Raw genomic sequence first — 18,391 nt, forward strand, 5'->3', positions numbered from 1 at the left:
ATAATCGCTTTGCACGTCTACTGGAACAAAGCCAGCCAAATTGTGTCGTGTCTATCTGTGATCTTTGGCATTATCGCTGACATTTTATCTTCAGTGTTTTCTGAATTTCATTCTTTACAAGGTGATAAGCGTGCGTGGCTCTCATAATAATACTTTTAAAAAAGAGCTTCATAGCGCTCAGAGCAGACTCCTCAATGCGCAAGGTGGCATTTCACTCTGCCGTGCGTAAGTGCGTGAGGACTTATTGCTTATGATGTTCATTGCTGCCTGTCATGCTACAATTTGGGGGAACTGGGAAGCAGATAGGAAACTTAAACTGTGAATGATTCACCTTTTGCTGTTTTGACCAGGACCTGCCCTGTAAGTATTTAGGACCCAAGTGGTGGATGTGAGGGAGGAGGTTAGGGGACCGGACCCAACTGGCCGCCTCTCCCACATCCCAGTGCTTCTCACATGGGGTCTCACCGTGCCAGCAGTGACCCCAAAACCCTGGTTGACTGTGCTCCAACCCACGTGCTCACCTGAGTTTGGGTGCACTGGAGGATACACATCCTGCCTGTCCCAGCTAAAATCCCCCAAAGTACCACAGTGATGTGAATGAAGGGTAAACCTAAATCAGAGCTGTTGCCTGAGGAGGACCCATGCACCAGATCGCACCTGCAGTGTGTCGGGCACATGTGTGGAAGGAGCCCCACCAGGTCCCTGAGCAGCCAGTCGTAAAGCCAAGGGGACAGGAAGGGGATGGCCAGGGCCCCATGGAGCCTGCGGGATACTCTCCTGCTGAGGTTGGAAGCCACCATGTAAGACACACCCCTACTTTCTTGGGGGTATTGCGATATTTCTGATCCCCTCTGATTTGCTATTGTATTTTACAAAAGTAGGCTGTGAACACGGAAGTGTCTGGAACCGCTGCTGCCCAAGCAGAGGGAAGTGGTCCCACTGTGCCCCCTTGGAGAGGATCATCACCTTCCAGGCCATCGTCCACCAGACACAGTTCTGTTCACAAAAGACAAAAGACTGGAAAATAGGAGACCTGGGATGCAGGAGCAACACAGGAAAAGCCAGAGGAAGGATCCAAGGCACATGAGTCTGTCCTGTGTGCCGTGCTTGCTGGGAGCAAAATTCACACGAGGGTACCTGGAGCACGATGTAACTTAGACCTTCCATACAATTAGAGTTGCTTCAAAACAGAGCAGGCTGACTCAGGAGGCCACTAGTTCTCCATCTCTGTGCCATTTGTTTCCATCCTGAAAATATTACAGGAATAAGCTGTCACCTGGACAGCAGGAGGATGGAGAGGGTGACGCCGGGACATTTCCTGCTGTCTTGCTCCTTGGGGGCTCCCTTCATCCCCAGAGTGAGAATGCCTGGTCCCAGCTCTTGCTGGAGAGGCAGGAAAGGAGCCAAAGTCCTTTACATCAGCATTGAGCCCATGTGCAAAAAGAGCCCAGAAAGGCCTCTGAGCAGTGGTAAAGCCATGTGACATAAGGCAAATGAAGGAAGAAGAGGATGACTATCAGAATCGTTAGAGTGACTGGGAGATATCGTTCCGCTGTGGCTGTGAATGGCATCACAACCCTGCTGTTTTACAAGGTGTCTCCCCTTCCCTCTGTACCCACCATGAGGAGGGCACCGTGACCACACACCTGTGCAAAACCTAATGCTCTGGCCAGGTGCAGTGGTACGCACCTGTAATCCCAGCTACTGAGGAGGCTGAGGCAGGAGGATCACAGTTTCAAAGCCAGACTGGGTAATTTAGCAAACCCTTGTCTTAAAAGAAATTTTCAAAAAGGCTGGGGATATAGCTCAGTGGCAAAGTATTCACATGAGACCCTAAGTTCAAAGCCCAGAAGAAGGCAATTAAAAACTAAGAAAAACTCATGTTCTGAATGTTTGTGTGATTTGCCCAATTCCGGCTGGCTAGCCAAGGCAATGGGGCGTTTCCTCAGGCACTGTGACTGCACATCATGCCACTCAGTATTCTGACTTCCTGACACGGTGTGGGGTAAAGGGTAAGGTACGTGCCCAGTGCACAGCGTAGTGCTTTACCTACAGTGTGGCATATAAATATTCGCCTACATGAAATATAAATATTTACAAGCAAATATGTAAAATTTGTGGGGCCATGGAAAAGATAATGTGAAAGGACTACAGTGCTGCCTACCTGAACTGTCAAAGAAGGAACAAAATGCAAAGAGATCATTGTCACTGAGAGGTTCCTTTATTCTTGTTCATTTCCTGAACTCATGTGCCCCGGGAAAGGGGACTAAAGACACATTGGAGATAGAGAGAGGTGGCTCAGGAAGCAATTTTAAGAGGGAAGTGACTTTGATTGCATTCTCAAAGAAACCCAGTTATCTTTGACAGTTTCTGGCTAACTTGAGACAACAGGACGAAGGCTTTGGAAAGCCTGGTACCCTTCAAAGAGCACAGAACCAAGGATGGAGAAGATGAAGGGGGCAGGATTAAGCCTCACAGGGGGAACCCCTGTCTGGGGACACATCTTTCTCAGCTGAGTTCCTGCGGGACTGACCCTTAAGCTATTCTGACCCAGAAGCAGCCCCTAGCAGGTGTCCGCTCTGACCCACGGCTTCCGGAGCTCAGCTGTGAGATTTGAAGTCTCAGAAAGAGTCCCCAGGTTGATCGTGGGGTCTGGCAGGAACAGAGTCACGATGGGAGCTCGCCTGGTCTGTGCCCCGGGTGGGTGCTGGCAGATGAAATTGCAGATTGCACCAGAAGGTGACAAAACCCAGGTCCAGCTGCAGTTCCTGCCGAGAGGCTGGGTAAGGAGGCCTCGGCTTGTGCATACTTGGGGTGAGGCACGCGGGCGGACTGGTGAGGTAGGGAAACAGCCCGAGATGGGCGCCTGCTTTCTCCTGGGCTCTGCTGCACCTGCACGTTGGTTCCCAAGTCCCTGAGTTTCAGAGGGGTGGGGTGTGGTGGATATTGACAGGAGGAGGGGAGTGTCTACTTCCCAAGCTTTGTGTCTCCCAAGGGCTCCGTACCTCTGTGTCCCTCTCACTCTCATGACAGCCTGATGAGATGGATAAGGTGATCCCAAATTGTAGCTCCAGGGTCTGTTCAGAATAGCTGGGTCAGATTCTCTCCAGGGGGGAGCAGCAGATCTAAGGATCAGAACCCGCCCTTCCTTGGTGCTCCTCTCTCCTGGCCACGCTGTAAATTCTTTTCTTTGTCTTAAGGTGAGAGTGACTGTATGGCCATTTACCTCAGTACTTCCGGTTTATGTCTATTGATCAAGGAAAATTGATAACAGTGCCCTTATTCATTCTCAAGAGGAGTCACCATGGCAATGGATTACATGGTCTCCATGGTCGCTCTGTCTAATAGCGGCTTGAGTTTTTTTTGCTTGTTTGTTTTGTTTTGGTTGGAAGAGATGCACATATGAAAAGCACAGCTCCAACCCAGGTACAAAGTGTCATTTGGCTGGAAATGTGAATCCGGTGTCCCACTCTGCTAATGCAATCAACCAGGAAATCTACCCAGATGCACTGTGCGGAAGGCAGCCAGGCTGGAAGTGACTCGGACCCTGTGATTTAGAGCCCTGCGAAGGGGACTTTGCCATCTGGTGGGCTGGACTGCTCCCTGGCCAGGATTCTAGTCACACCGTTGCTGGAGACCAACTCTCATTCTGTGGGCTGGGATTGGCCTGAGGCCATGCATGGAGCATGTTGCTGATGAGAGACACAAGACTTGGCATCATCTCCACAAGGGTTAGAGTTACCATGTACAGCTGGGCAGGCTGCACACTGCACAAAACCACCCGGCCCATCGAGGCATGTGAGGGTTGTGCAAACCCCTGTTGCCAACTCTCAGAGCTCTGCCTGCTGGGAGGTGTAGGGCCGTCTTTCTCCTTCACAGGACTTTGGTGGGGCACTGGGTGGTGCTGCCCATGGTTAAAGATGAAATGCTTCCACCCCAGCTACCTGTCCTGCAATTGACAATCACAGATCCCTGAAAGCCTGAGAAGAGTACTGTAACCTGGAATCAGCAGCTTGCAGATCCTAACACAGGGTGGAATCGTCTTTTGAGTAAGAGCAGCAGCAGTAAATTTGACTGGGCACCTGCCTTCTGCCGAGGCTGAACAGTTTGCCTGCCTTCCCAGCAGTCAGCCCGCGTGGCAGGCACAGGTGAGATCACTGAGGTAGCTCTTCAGAGCCACGCAGCCCATTGGGCTCCCAAAAGTCACATTTCCTCTCCTCAGGTGCTGAGCTGCCTCGGGCGGGGCCCTCACTGACTACCCCGACCCCTCCTCTTCTTGTCAGGATCTGGACATAGGCACTGTGGTGGTGGGAGAAGGACCAGGACTCGGGGATCCACTCCTGTGTGTCCAGGGCTCCCCGCATGGCCAGTCTGCTTCAGCCTCCTCCCTGTTGACCCAGCCCCATGCCTGTGTTTCACTCCCTGCTCCTGTCTCAGGGCTGCCTCTCTTTGTTGCCCAAACAAAACCACTGCCTGCTGACTTGAGCCACAGATGTACCAGACTGGCCCCGGCCTGGCCAGAGCAGAAAGGGTGCTCTCTCTTGGTTGCCATGGTGATCACCCCAGCAGGCCCGGAGAAACTTTGGGAAAGAGAGGTCATTTCCCTCCCACTCCTGGTCTCTCGAAGCTGTCTCCTGTACCCTGGGACGACTGTGGCTGGGGAAACCCAGCCAGCTCTGGGGGATGCAGTGGAGTCCCAGGAACTGGGAGGGTAGCAGGGTTGTGCTGGGGAGTGGAAGCCAGTGGAACCCAGTCCCCCAGTGAAGCTCCTTACAGGTTATGAGAGCTTGGAGCAAGTTCCAGCTCACAGGTGGGCGCGGGGTGGGAGGGCAGGGGGAGGCACAGGCCCAGCTCAGCCCAACTTGGGGCATCCGAGGCAAATGGCCTCAGGAGGAGCAGAGCCACAGACCACGGCAGTGAGCCCAGGATGGCTCCTTGCAAAATGTGTCTCTGTGCCTGCACCTATTGAATCCTACTAGACTTCACACGTCTTACAGCAAGGTCCTCCTTCCAAGCCTTGCCTTTTCTGGAAAGGACAAATATCCCTTGCTCCCACCGTCTCTCCTCTGCTGTCGTGGGTCCTTCTTGATCATCTGGCTCTTTGCTCATCAAACTGGTGGCTCTTGTGCTAATTACCCCAGCAGTCCTCAGTTGCTGAGATGCTATGGGGATGGAGATAAAACAGAGAGAGAAGAAGGAAAGCAAGCCGAGGTCAGAGAGGGAAGTGGACAAGGGGGAAGAGGACAGGACAGTCAGAGCAGGGTATGGGAAGATGGGCAGCGATGGGAGTGGGAGTGAGGACAAGGCCGAAGGTAGAAGCCTTCTGGGGACCTCTGGGAAGGGTCCCTAGAAGAGTGGGTGTTGGGAATCCCCTGGGGAAAATGCCAGCTTGCTGAGCACCTGCTCTGAGTTGACCCAGGTGGGTCATAGCACGTCACGCCCCACCTGCTGTTTGCCAGGTGGGGAAGCCATCATCACCCGGATGGAAAGAGCAGGAATCTGGGGCCCCGCCAGGTGTCTCTTCACCAAGCCCACCACCTGTGCCTCAGCCCGTTCTGCCCCATCACTTTGAGGGCTACTGGTGACCAGCACTGAGAAGCCAGGCTTGGTGCCAAGGAGGCTTGGGTGCAAATCACACCACTGCCAGTTGCTAGTTCTTAGACTCCGGAGCCTCCTCCGGAGCGAGTGAAGGGCAGGATGACCTCAGGGAAGTGCATGTGCCCTCTGAGCCTGTCCTTGTGATGGGAGTGTGGAGAAGGGAGGACAACGTGATATGTGTGGCTGGTGTGTGACAAAGAGCGACCAGCCAGTAAGAGATGCTCCACTTCCTTCTCTTCTTTTGGCCTACAGAACCCCTACCGTCCTGTGGCCTAGGGCCCCAGTGGAGCCTGGGGTAACTCAAGCCAAAGCTTGCCTCTGCTCTTGCTGTGTGACTTTGGACAGTGACTTCGCTGTGCTCACATCTTTTCTCTGGAAAATGGGGAACTGGGTCCTGTTGTCTTGGAGGTGGTGATGGAGGTCAGATGAGCTGTTCTTTCTGGAGCACGTGGGACCCTGAGAACAGTCAGCTGTGCACAAGTGAGGGGGGACAAATCCACCCACACTCTCCACCATGTGCTTCTTAACCCAGGGCCTCCGCAGTGAGCTCAGAGCAGGCTGGGCAGAGAAAGAGGCTTAAACTGTCACGCTTGCAGTCTGCTGATGGGTGAACGGCACAGGGGTGACTGGCCAGGAGGCCCACGGAGCAGCAGCTGTGACTGCAGACCAGGTCATAGGGGCTGGGCACTTGCAGGTATCGGACCCCAGGATGGGTCTCATTTCCTCTTCGTGCACCTCTGAGTCACACAGGGCCATGTCAGTCATGCCCTGATCTGCATTATCCCACACACCCAACCCACAGCCTGTGACATCCACTTCAGCGAGGCAGAGAGGAGGCACAGGTGTCACTGTGCCACAACTGAGACAATCAGAGGGAGGGCCACCTTCGAGGAACAGTAGATCTCAGCCCTGCTGCACCTCAGAATCCCCCAAGAACTTATAGAGACTCACAAAGGGCCCCCAGCCAGATTTGAGCGAAGATGCCCGGAACTCAGATGCCCTGAGCATTACTGGGACCTGAGCCTCCCCTAGTTCCCAACCCACCCACGTTCCCTCAGGAATGATTTGCAGCCGTGGTGCCTGACTTATCTGCCTCAGAATCACCTAGGAGGTTTGTTAAAATTCAGACTGCAGAACCCGCCTTGAGAGTGGCCGGGAGGTGCCAGGGAAACTGCATTCCAAAACTCCCGAGAGGAAGGAGGGCTGCTCTTGGCATCACATCTGAGGGGCACAGATGCACGCAGTGAACAAAAGAGGGGAAAAAAGGCTCCGGTTACCAAGTATTCCCAAAGACTTGCTCCTGCTCATCTGAATTCATAAAATGCAAACACTGCCCATGCTTACACCTTGAGCAGCTGAAAACTATGCCTGTCCTGTTCTTGTCACTGATCCCAGCCTCTGGCGTTCAAGCCCCTGGCTTCTTTGCCTTTGAAACGCTCAGCATCCATGAGTTACAAAGAAGGCCACATGTAGGTCAACAGCTTTGCAATGACAAGATAAAGGAGCTGCAAGGCTGATGGATGCTAGGGTACCATAGGTGAGAACATGGAATATTCTTTGCGGCCTTTGGGGAGGTGCCCCAGGGATCAGCCCTTGTGTTGGGGTTTGAATTCCTGCTTGAAATTCCTTCTTGATGAAACTGAATTGTTGAGTAGACGAAGGACAGCACTGATCAGAGGAAAATGTTTCTGACTCGTGTGGAGACCCTAAAGTAGGAGTTGTATTGTCATGAGAAAAGCCCAGAGCTGGTGAAGTGTCCTGGGGGCGAGATTTTGAGATAAATGTGCAGGTATCTTTGCAAGTCCGAATGGCCCTGGGCAGGATGAAAAAATAAACCTCCAGTTCTCTGGGAGCAAATTCTCTTCCTCCTCCCTTGGCTCCTGGTGTCCGTCGCTACCTTCACAAGCTCATTCTGCTCAATGCTTTTCCACTCTTTGACCGTGTTGGTGGTCTGCTGTTTCCTTGAGCTGTTTAAAAGAGGAAACAACTTTTGGGAGATAAAGTTATATTTTCAAAGTGTCCTTGGAAGTGGTCGAGTTAGTGGTAGAAAACTCTGTTTTTCCTTGAACTCAGGATAACCAGTCAACTTTCATTCTTTTTGAGCAGCTTCTTCAAATAGACCTTCTTTGGTTTGGCTTGAGAATCAGGGTGACCTGGGAACTTTGAAGCTGGAGAGACCATAGAGAGGATCATGTCTAAGTTCCCATTTTAAACATGGAAAACTGGAGGCTGGAATTTGGCTCAGTGAAACTGTACCTGCCTCGCGAGCACAAGGTCCTGAGTTCGATTTCCGGTACCAAAAAAAAGGAAAAGTGAGGCACAGAAAGATTAACTTGTTCCAGTCATACAGCACAATGAAGAAGAAATAATTTGGCCACAAGATCTTCTCTAGTTTTCCCCCCGACATACCACTTACATACATGCTCTTGCTTTCTCCATATTTGCAAATACATCATGCACCAAGATGGTCTTAGCCCCCCATACTGGATGGTCGGAGTTGGTCCTCTTATGATCATGCCTTAGGTGTTTCTCCGTACTTCCAACGATATATCTGTTTTAGTAATATTTGTTGCCTCCATTAAAAGGCAAGCTCTAAGATGACAGGGACCCTACATAATTTGTTCACCTTTCTATTTCTGCCACCTTTCACAGTGTCTGCTCCATTAGATGCATTCATTAAGGAGCCCTGTGATGATGGACTAAATGATACAATGAAGTAACAGAGTCTGGGATTCAAAAGATAATGAGGAATACGCTAAAGGGAAAGAGGAAAGAAGCTTCCAGGCAGTGGTAACTGCATGTGCAAAGGTCCTGTGGTGAGAGACAGGGTGGTGTTTAGGGAGACCTGGGTATTTTTTTGCTATGGTCACAGCTAGAGTTCTAATATGATGAGAATTAAGGCTGGGGAGGTGGGTGATCTCCACATTTAGAGACCCTTTTCAGCCATTCATTCTCTGTGTCTTGTTCAGCTGAGTCTTGGATGCTGGGTCCTAACTCACCTCCCCTGACAGGATCGTCCTATTTTAAATTTTCATTTAGTGTGACCAGAATTTCGGGCAGGCTCCATCCCAATTCCAAGATGGCTGTAGCTAAAAACTGCCACTCCTTTGGTACTGAATGTGGACCCAGCAGCATCCTAAGCCTTTTATAGAAGCACAGTTCTCTCCCTAATCACCTGTCCCTTGTGCCTTGCTTCTCTGGAATAGAATCTTGCTTCAAACTACCAGTCTGTCATCAGCAGTCGTATCTCAGGGACCCAGGAGCCTCCTCTCCAACTCCCGCCCTGGATTTCCTGCTGTCTGAACTCCACTTGAGGAGCCCCGGAATACCTGAAGCCAGGGCTGGGCTGGCTGATGACTGGTGGCAAATCTGATCCCCAGCTAACTCTGTCAGGAAGCTCTCTGAAGGGTGGGTGGATGAACCCTCCCCAGCTGAGGCCAGGGTTGTGGTTTCCTCTAAGACACTGGTCCCTGTGCCAGCAACCTGAGTGCTTAGCTGGGTAGATTCCAAGACTAATGGCAGAGCGGCCTCGGAGTTGGGGGTGCCTGGCTTCATTGTTTGCAGGCCACACAGTTTTGGGCAAGTTCCTCTCTGTCTCTGAATCCCCATTTTTAGGCGCAAATGGGAAACAGTATCGCTCTAAAAGTGGCTTGAGGACTTAGAGAGGCCCGATCGTACAGTGACTGGCTTGTGGTGGGGTGGAAGGAGACAACTGCTGTCCTTGCTCAGGAAGAGAAGGGTGCACACCTCCTCTGTGCCTTCAGAGAGCGAAGGAGGAAAGTCAGTTAAAACAACTCCATGCGCATCTCTGTTCACTGATGCAGTGGGGAGAATGGATTGTCTTGTTCATTTCATGTCCCAAACCTACAAGTAAATTGCGAAATCCTTTTTATTGAAAATCCCTTCTGTCTTTTGCAAATGTTTATTGAGTGCATGCAGAAGAAGGGGGAATATGTGAGCTGCTGATCCTGTGCTAACCTGGGGAGCTGGAGAAGGGAGAGCAGAGATTTCCCATGAAGGAGTGGGGACGTACTGCAAATACAGAATGCTGAGCCCTGTTTACTCTCACAGGAGCACTGAGGGCCGGGGACTTAGCTTAGTGGGGCTTCCCACCACCTGCCTCACAAACACAAGGTTCTGAGTTCGATCCCTGCTACCCCTAACCCCCCCAAAATCACTGAGGGCCTTACACATGCCTCTCACTGCTTGGGTGAGTTGATGAAGAACCGGAAGGCTGCAGAGAGAGGTGCACTGAAAATGTATTTTCCAATGCAATTTATAATTAGTACCACACACTGGCACCTAATGTATGTATGTACAGTTAGCGTTATGTGTATGTAATTAACATACAGGATATATTTGATTAGTTATATGTAATTAGGAGTATGTGAGTAATACCTATATTATTATAATTATATATAAGGCATTATAATTTTATTATAATTCTGTATCATATAGATCATAATCATTTTAACCTAATTATTAGTCCAATGCTATTATATCTAATATAATTATATATGTGGTATTATATAGTTATAATTGCATTACTAATAAAATATCCTGTAGTGTATATCAATCAGGCATATATACTGCTAACTACATATTAATATGCAGTGCACACTGTACTGTATACACTATATGATATACTATATGTGGTATGTATAATATAGTACATATAAAATGTGCATATTAATAGATACACTGGACTACATATTAATTATATATGTGTCTATATATAATGCTCTTTGTACACATATACACGTAATACCAATATATAAAGCTAATTATGTATCCTTTTAAGTCTGTACCATTATAGTGCCTGTAATACACGTTATATATCCTTTGTCCTGTGTAATGCCCCAGTGGTTCCATAGGATGTGATTTAAATAGAGTCATGCCTGTACCATTTAGTCAGCAGCCCACACCTCTGCCAGCGACCCCTCACCATGACGCCGGAGCCGGGCGGTTCCCAGGCCTGGTGGCATCATGGCCATGGAGGCTTCCTAGAGCAATACATGGCTCCCGGGTCTCTGGAGACGCTGGGGTGAACAGGCACCCTGCGCTGCAGTCATGGCACACCGGAGGGCGCATGCACAGCGTTTAGTGCGGGATCTTCGTAATTCACGGCCCGTTTCCAGTTTCTCTATGTACTGTACTGTCTCCAGGGAAGCGTGTACAGGAAAGTAGTGCATGGTGTTGCTTGGGCTGCGGCCGCGCACAGCGTGTTCACTGCGCCACCCGAGCGCATGGAAGGCCGCGTCCGAGGGCGACCCGAGTGGTCAAGGCCGGGTAGCTGCGCACTGCCGCGCCCCCGCAACTGCGAGCCCTCCCGTGATCAAATCCCCAGAGTGTGTCCCCAGCATTGCTGGTGCGTGGCTGGCTCTGATTTCCCGGGTTACTTTAGCATCTCTCTCTCTCTCTCTCTCTCTCTCTCTCTCTCTGGCCATATGCATCACTCTACAGTGCAGACAGGGGAGTCCTGCTTCAGTCAGAGGTGGCGTATGTCAATTACATTGACACTCACAGGGAGAAGGGGACTCTCCCACATGGTTGGTGGGTGGGAATGTAAATTAACACAGCTCTGATGGAAGTCAGTACGGAATTTCCTCAGAAAACTAGAAAAAGAGGCGCCCCGCCATCCAGCAACCCCCCCGCCCGGTATACACCCAAAGTAAGTGAGATCGTAGGCTGAACAAAGTCCCGCACTCGCATGTTTATCGCCACACTAGTCACAGCTTCGAAGACCCAGAACAGACTTCAATGTCCATCGGTGGCTGGGCGGGTGAAGAAAATGGCAACTGGTATATAATTTAGCCGGAGAATCATTGGATTCTGTCATCTGCAGCAACACAAGTGCAGCTGGTGGACGTTATGCCAAACAGAAGCAAGTCAGGGCCCACTGCAAGGACCACGTGATTCCACATATTGGAAGCTACAAAGTTAGTATCCGAGAAGTAGAGGCTAGAACAGTGGCTACCGGCACCTGGGAAGCAATGCGGTGGGCGGGGTGAAGAGAGAAGGATTCATGGGCACCGGGGTGCAGTGGGTGCGAGGCAGAACTCCTGCTACTCCACAGCACAGCAGGGGAACTACGGCTGGCAACAATTAAGCAAATGTTTCAGGCTTGCTCGCAGAGAGGGTTTTGAATGTTCCCAACACAAGGAGTGCTGCATGTGTGAGGTGATAGGCGTGTCAGTTACCCTGAACCAGCCACTACACATGGGGTATCTGTATTGAAATATGGATAATGCTGTGTGTCAAAACAGATGTAATTTTCTGAGCCTATGCTTTACTCCATCTCTACAATTCTAAAAGCCACACCAGGGGGGTGGAGGGGCAGCCGCAGGAGGACCAGGACCTCCTGCAGTTCCTCATGCATCCGTTCAGCAAGCTTCACCACACACCTGCTGTGGGCCCATCCCTGAGTGGGCCCTGGGGACAGAGCAGGCCAGGCACGGCCCCTGCCCTCCCAGAACTCACCAAGGTGCCCAGGGAAGCCCAGGAGGCTGCAGTGGCTACTGTCCTTGGGGAAGTACCCACAGGACTGTGGAGGCACAAAAGAAGGTGTGTGGGATGTTGGAAAAGGCTCTTGGAAGAGGGAAGAAGCTGTGTCTGGAGAAGAAAGAGGTGAGGAGGGACGGCCATTCTGCATGCCACAAAGCAGACAGATGCTGAAACAGCCCCATGTGTGAGGCGCTGGTGGAAGGGCACAGATCTGCTGCCACTGCCGACCTAATGACCCCCTGGAAAGGAGTCGCACCAGTCTTCATAGGAGTGACAGCAGATCTTTCTTGAGCATTCACTGTCCTGAGCTCTCTGAATCTGTCACATGATTCCAGTCCAATCCTAGACGTTGTACGCTAACACACACTGAAGGTGAATCGGCAGAGGTTCAGTGTTGAGTGCAGCACCAGCTGGCGAATGCAGCACTAAGGAGTGAAGCACACCTTACACTGACTCTGGCAGCCTTGGGCCACCACATCAGGGTCTCTTGGCACCAGGCTCATGGCAAATGCTCAGCAGTGGCTCAAGTTCCATGGCCTTGTAGAGAGAAGATGCTGGGAGAGTAGAGGGGAAAATGTTAGCAAGACAGGCAGGGTCAGGTCACAGGGCTGTTCTTGTGTGACAGAAGGAAGAGTGTGCACTTTCCTGGGGAAGCTGTGAGAGGCGTTAGGACATTTTGAAGCAAATAACAAAATGCTTCGTGTTGTGTTTGGAAAACGGGATTCTGACCACAGGAGGATACCCTTAGAGGAGTGGTGGCATAATCCAGGAAAGGGAATGTGGTCACCCAGTCCAGGAAGGGACAGTCACAAGAGATGCTGAGGAGAAAGAGAATATTGGGTGCCTGGCTGGACATAGGGTGAGGGAGGGAGAGGGGTGAGGGGATGGGTAATGCCAGGGTCCATCTTTGGTGACTGAAGAGTCCACTCCGGTTCACAGAAGAAGGGGATGCATAAGAGAAATATATAGGTTGAATTGTGTTCCCCCAAATTCCTAGCTAACCCTCAGAACGGGACCTTATATGGAGGTGGTGTGTGTGTTTGTCAGCATTCCATCTTTATAACAAATACCTAAGTCAGCTGACAAAGAGCAAGGGTTTATTTGTCTTTCTGTTTTAGATGTTTCTAGTCCATGATCAGTAGACCTTGTTACTTTGGGCCTGTGCTGAAACATCGAATCAAGAGCGGATGCACATGGTGGAGAAGGCTGCTCACCTCCTGGCGGCCAGGAAGCTAGGAGAGGGGAAGGGGCTGGAGTCCTGCTGTCCCATTCAGGAACACAACCCTAGTAACCTGAAAATTCCTACCTTTTAGAGGCCTCACTTCTTAGAGACTTCACAACCCCCTCATAGCTCCACGCTATGGAACATGTCTTCAACACATGGTCAGAGGCTTTGGGGGGATATTTAAGATCCAAGTGATAGCAGAACCTTTACAGAAGCAGGCAAGTTAAAGTGAGGCCATGAGAGTCGATGCTGCCCCAGTGTGACTTCATAAGAAGGGTGAAATTTGGACACGAGAAATCGGTTTGGGGGGATATGATGTGGCGAGATGGAGAATAGGGGTACCTACACGCCAAGGAGGAAGCCTCAGAACAGACCCTTCCCTTGTTTCCCCCAGAAGGAACCAACCATGCCATAACTTTGATATTGGACTTCAAGCCCCAGACTGTCACAGAACGTGAATTTCACAGCTGATTGTTTAAGGCACCGAGTTATGGTGGTTCATCACAACAGCCCTAGCGAACTAATTCAGTTAATCAACTCATTTGCAGATGCTCGTGTGCTGTGCTCTGGGGAGGTTGAGTTTGATGTGTTATTTTGGGGACAGCCAGATTGAAAACAGATGCTCACATGGTTGTTATAAGTATAAGTCCGGGACTCAGTGAGCGGCCTGGACTTGGGAAAAAGGTGTGCTGACAGTTTCTGATGCCCTGGCATCTGTGGCACGGTTTGACGACCCCCATCCTGGACATTTGAGAATAGCCAAATGAATGAAGATCATGTTTGCCTCAGGACAGAGGGCAAGCATGACTATGAGGCTGTTGAGATTCATTCTGACTTTCTAGTCTAGGTCTAAAGTTCAGTCCAGTCATGGAGCTCCTACCATGGCTTAGTTGGAGCCAGAGAATTTTAGGGACTTGTTGCTGTGGCTGCTGATATTTGCACTCACTACAAGAGATAGAACCATCTTTATCGTGTAAAATCTGGAATAAAAAAATTAAATATCAAAGCTATTCTTAGAATGGAGAACGTAGCCTATGTGTAGTCTTGTGGTCACACCCATGTTCTGAAACGTTGGCCTCCAAGTGACTGCCAGTGACATGTCTGTTTTAGGTAGCAACAGAAAGTCTGTGTAGTTTAAAGTGTTAAAATCAGCAGACAGAAGGGCATAGTAGGAAATGGCAATCGGGGAAGCCAGGAGGCCTTGCTCTGATCCCAGATGTGCCTCTGATGGTGGTGACCTTTTCCTCCCTGGGTGCCCTTGCTCTCATCTATAAGACAATGATGGGGCAGGCACTTGGGTGATCTTCCAGCTCTGACATTCTAGGAGTCTTTCCATGTTTCCTGTAATTGCAACTGGTGATAACGTTTCCATAAATTGACCTGCCAACCTGAATTACCCACCAACCCGAAGACATGAAAACAAGATGATAGGCAGAAATTAATATCACACATGACTTTGGGAGAATAATTTCCCTCCTTAAAATGGCAGATGGGATGCTGGAAAGAGATAGTGGTTTTAGAAGCATCCTAATGACTGGCAAATTGGGTTTTGCTAGGAGGTTGCTGATAGTATATGGTCACAATACTTTGTCCAGTGATTTAGATTTCAACCACATTGAAAAAGGATATAGAAAATCACCCACTCCTAACTGCATTTATAATTTCCCTCTGACTATTTAGTATTGAAAATTCATGTCGACCTTTTCTTGATATGCCTGGACATCTCAGCCCTGAATATAATATGCCCTTCGGGAGGAAGAAAATTAAGATTTATTAAGTATCACATTTTGCACCGGGTCCTTGCCCTGCATTGTATAATACCTCATTTAACATCTCTCTGTAGCAGATCTTTCGGCCATACAGCATTTGCTCTGTGCTCCACAACTTGGAAGTTGCTTCCTGGGGGCTTCCGTGTGGCCATGGGACCCCACTTGGCCCATAATGACAAGCCACAGGTGCACACGAGTTACTGCAGAAGTAGTCCTCAGCCAGTGTTGGACGGATGCATGCTGGGTGAATACCCCAGCTTCCTCACCCCTCGGTGGGGACGCCTCTTAGGTCTGCTCTGCACTGGCTCATGTCCTCCAAGGAAAGAATCTGGGCTTGATAACACATCCTTCATCGGCTGCCTTTTTCACTGGTTTTAGCACCATGTTATTTTCCGAGATCATCTTCCAGATAAGTACGTACCTTCAAATTCCATCCCAGGGTCTGCTTCTGGGAGATCCAGACTGAGATATCCCCCAGTGGAGCAGGCTGCATTATTGCCAGTTAGCTCCATGTATATGAGTGACAGTAGAGTCTGGGGGCTGGGGTTTGTCTGACCCTCACTGGCTGTTCCTCTACACCACTTATTCTCAGCCAGGGCAGAGTTGGTCTTCCAGACAACATCTGGACACATTTTTTGGTTGTCACAGATAGGAGTGGTAAGGAGCTGCTTGCAGCTCACAGGTCAAGGCCAGGGAGGATACTAACTTACAGTGCAGTTTATCTGCTAGGACAAAGACTAACCCAGCCTAAAAATGCCAGCACAATAGCACCGAAGTTGAGAAACCCTAGTGAGACGGGCTGCTAGACAGCTAACACCACCGCGACCTGTGTTATACAGTACCTCGTTTCACACGGTAGCTCTCGCGTGTGACTTGCCTGTTTGTATATCCTTTCCAGGGCCAAGCTGTGGCTCAGCTGTGTTCCACTATCCCCAACGTGACCGTCTTTGGAACAGCTTCTACTTTCAAGCATGAAGCAATCAAAGACTCCGTGACGCACCTCTTTGACAGAAATGCAGACTACGTGCAAGAAGTAAAAAGGTGAGAGGTTCGCTCCCAGAGCACCAGGCTGGCCTTTGATCATCCTTCACTTAAAGGATGACTAATAAAGTAATACTAGTCCACCTATACTGGGGGCTTAGTATTCTAGCTCTGTGCCTAGAGCTTCACATAGCTTATCTAATCCTCTCAACTACCCTATTGTTATTCCCATGGAGCAAATCCACTAAGGAACTTGCAGAACTAATGTGTTATTCTGGCTGTTACTACACTGTCTTAACACATAGAAGTTTATTTTTCATTCATTCACATAGCAATTCGAGGTGGATGTTGGGTGGATGATTATCATCAAGGAGATTCACGGACTCAGGATCATCTCACCTAATGGTTCCACCATGGTCTTGGGTCTCATGGTCCTTTGCTTCTAGAAGGCAGATGGGAAATGGCACTGAAGGGTCACGAGTGGGAGGTTTTCATAGGTGAGACCCAGAAAGAACACACAGCCTCTTGTGTTGGGTTATGGTAATCAGGTCCTTGGCCATACCTTACTGAAAGCAAAGAGGAAGGATTATCCAGCTGTGTGTGCAGGAAGGACTGGCACAGGGAGATAGTGGTGGGGCCTGGGTTGAAGCCAGGCGTTTGTACTCAGAAGCCAGTGCTTTCATCATGCAGAGAGTGCTTCTCTGCAGAGTGAGGCTGACGCTAAGGAGGAAGGTGGCTGTGTGGGAACACTCTTGGAAAGGAGTCACAAGAACACATTCGGGAACTGAAGGGTCTCTGCGGTTGAAAGAAATGCAGAAAAGTTTATCAGGGTGCAAGGTGAGGGATGTGCGATTATCTGATGTAACCATGGGTATTAACAAAAGGCCACTGGGGAGGAATGGGAAGGAGGGACATGAGATAATTCTGAGCAAGAAGACAAGTGTCACATGCATAAGAAGACCTCACGCAACTTAGGAAACGTGGACTTCAAGCTCTGCGTGACCGAAAGCTCCCAGTGGATGAATGTGGTGACAGGATAGATTTGGGCTTTGAGCAATTGCTGGAGGGGTGTGGAGAGGTGGCAGACAGGGTGATCAGTCTGCAGGCTGTCGTAGCCTCCCGGGGCAGTGTTGGTTTATAACCAGATCCTTCTTCCACCTGTGATCCCAAAGCTATTGATCATGGTCAGTGTGGGTGTCAATGTGGGGACACAGCTGGGAAACGCAGCTGCCCCCACAACTCCAGAGGATTTGCGTCTTCTCGCCCCGGCCTCTGCTCAGCATTCCAGGCTCATTCCCAGGGTCTGCTCTGCTCACAGCTCTGAGAGGGATTCAAAGATGGCAAAGGAGCCACTGTCTCAGTATTTCCATTTCCCAGCTCTCAGTTGTAAGGTACAAATGGATTAAGTTCCCCAGGCAGCATCCTCGTAAAGAAACAGTTTTCTCCAAATCAAAAATTAAGACAGGAAAATGAAAGACCGGAGGATGGGAGAACTGGTTCTTTGGGGAGATTGGCTTAGACCAGATTTGGTGAAACTCGGAAAGTTTCTTGGAAAGTCTAAAATGGACTGAATTTTCGGGTTTGTTTTTAACATTTTCAATGTAGATAATTGTATATAATTTAAGATTATCCTGGTATTTCCGGCAGGATATGAAACAGAGAGCTTTGAACCTAGATTTTGGAGTGGGGCCTGTTTCTTGGATGTCCAGCGATCGCGGAGGGGGCGTTTTAAGGGCCTCCCTCTGTCTGAGGCCTCAGCTCCCAGTGCTTCAGAGTTTGACCTGGAGTCTCTCAGCTGTGGTTTGCAAAATGAACTCAAGCTCCCACTGTCCCCTTCTGTAATGTCTCCTCTCATCCCCTTATTCTTGCCAGCATCACTTTATTACTCGTGTACCTTCTTAATAATCACGAGTGTCTGACCGGGGCCGAGGACCATGCCATGGAAGGGTACACCGGCAGTGACTACAGCAGGAGTCACCATCCTCCTGGAGCTTGAGTCTAGCTGCGGTGGGGAGACAAAAAAATAAAAGTACAAAGGGAAGTCACCGATTCAGACTTTTGCTTGTGCACCGGTGGAGATGTTTGCAGTGCCACTGAACAGCAGTCGGGCAGGCATCAAGCGAAGATGATGTGAGCCTAGGGTCGACGGATGAGAAGTTGGCCAGGGAAGAGCATCTCGGAGTAGGGGAGCAGCACGTGCTTGGGAATCTGCCCGGAGGTGGCCAGGGCGGAGGGAGGCAGGAGATTGTCAGGTTGGGGCAAGAAGAGAGGCGGGGGGGGGGGGGGGGGGGGGGGGGGGGGGAGGGGAGGGGGA

At 50.1% G+C, this 18,391-nt stretch overlaps 1 protein-coding gene across 1 annotated transcript in view; it reads left to right on the forward strand.

Annotated features, from left to right (window-relative positions):
• The window catches only part of Vat1l (vesicle amine transport 1 like), a 156,019-nt gene that overhangs the window by 48,929 nt on the left and 88,699 nt on the right, over positions 1-18,391 (forward strand). Inside the window, exon 4 of the mRNA XM_033757895.1 lies at positions 15,995-16,137. Within this exon, the coding sequence (XP_033613786.1) occupies positions 15,995-16,137 (143 nt within the window). The remainder of the gene's footprint in view (positions 1-15,994; positions 16,138-18,391) is intronic.

Source organism: Fukomys damarensis, unplaced genomic scaffold, assembly GCF_012274545.1.
Source record: "Fukomys damarensis isolate Sample0158 unplaced genomic scaffold, DMR_v1.0_HiC HiC_scaffold_32, whole genome shotgun sequence".
NCBI lineage: Eukaryota > Metazoa > Chordata > Mammalia > Rodentia > Bathyergidae > Fukomys > Fukomys damarensis.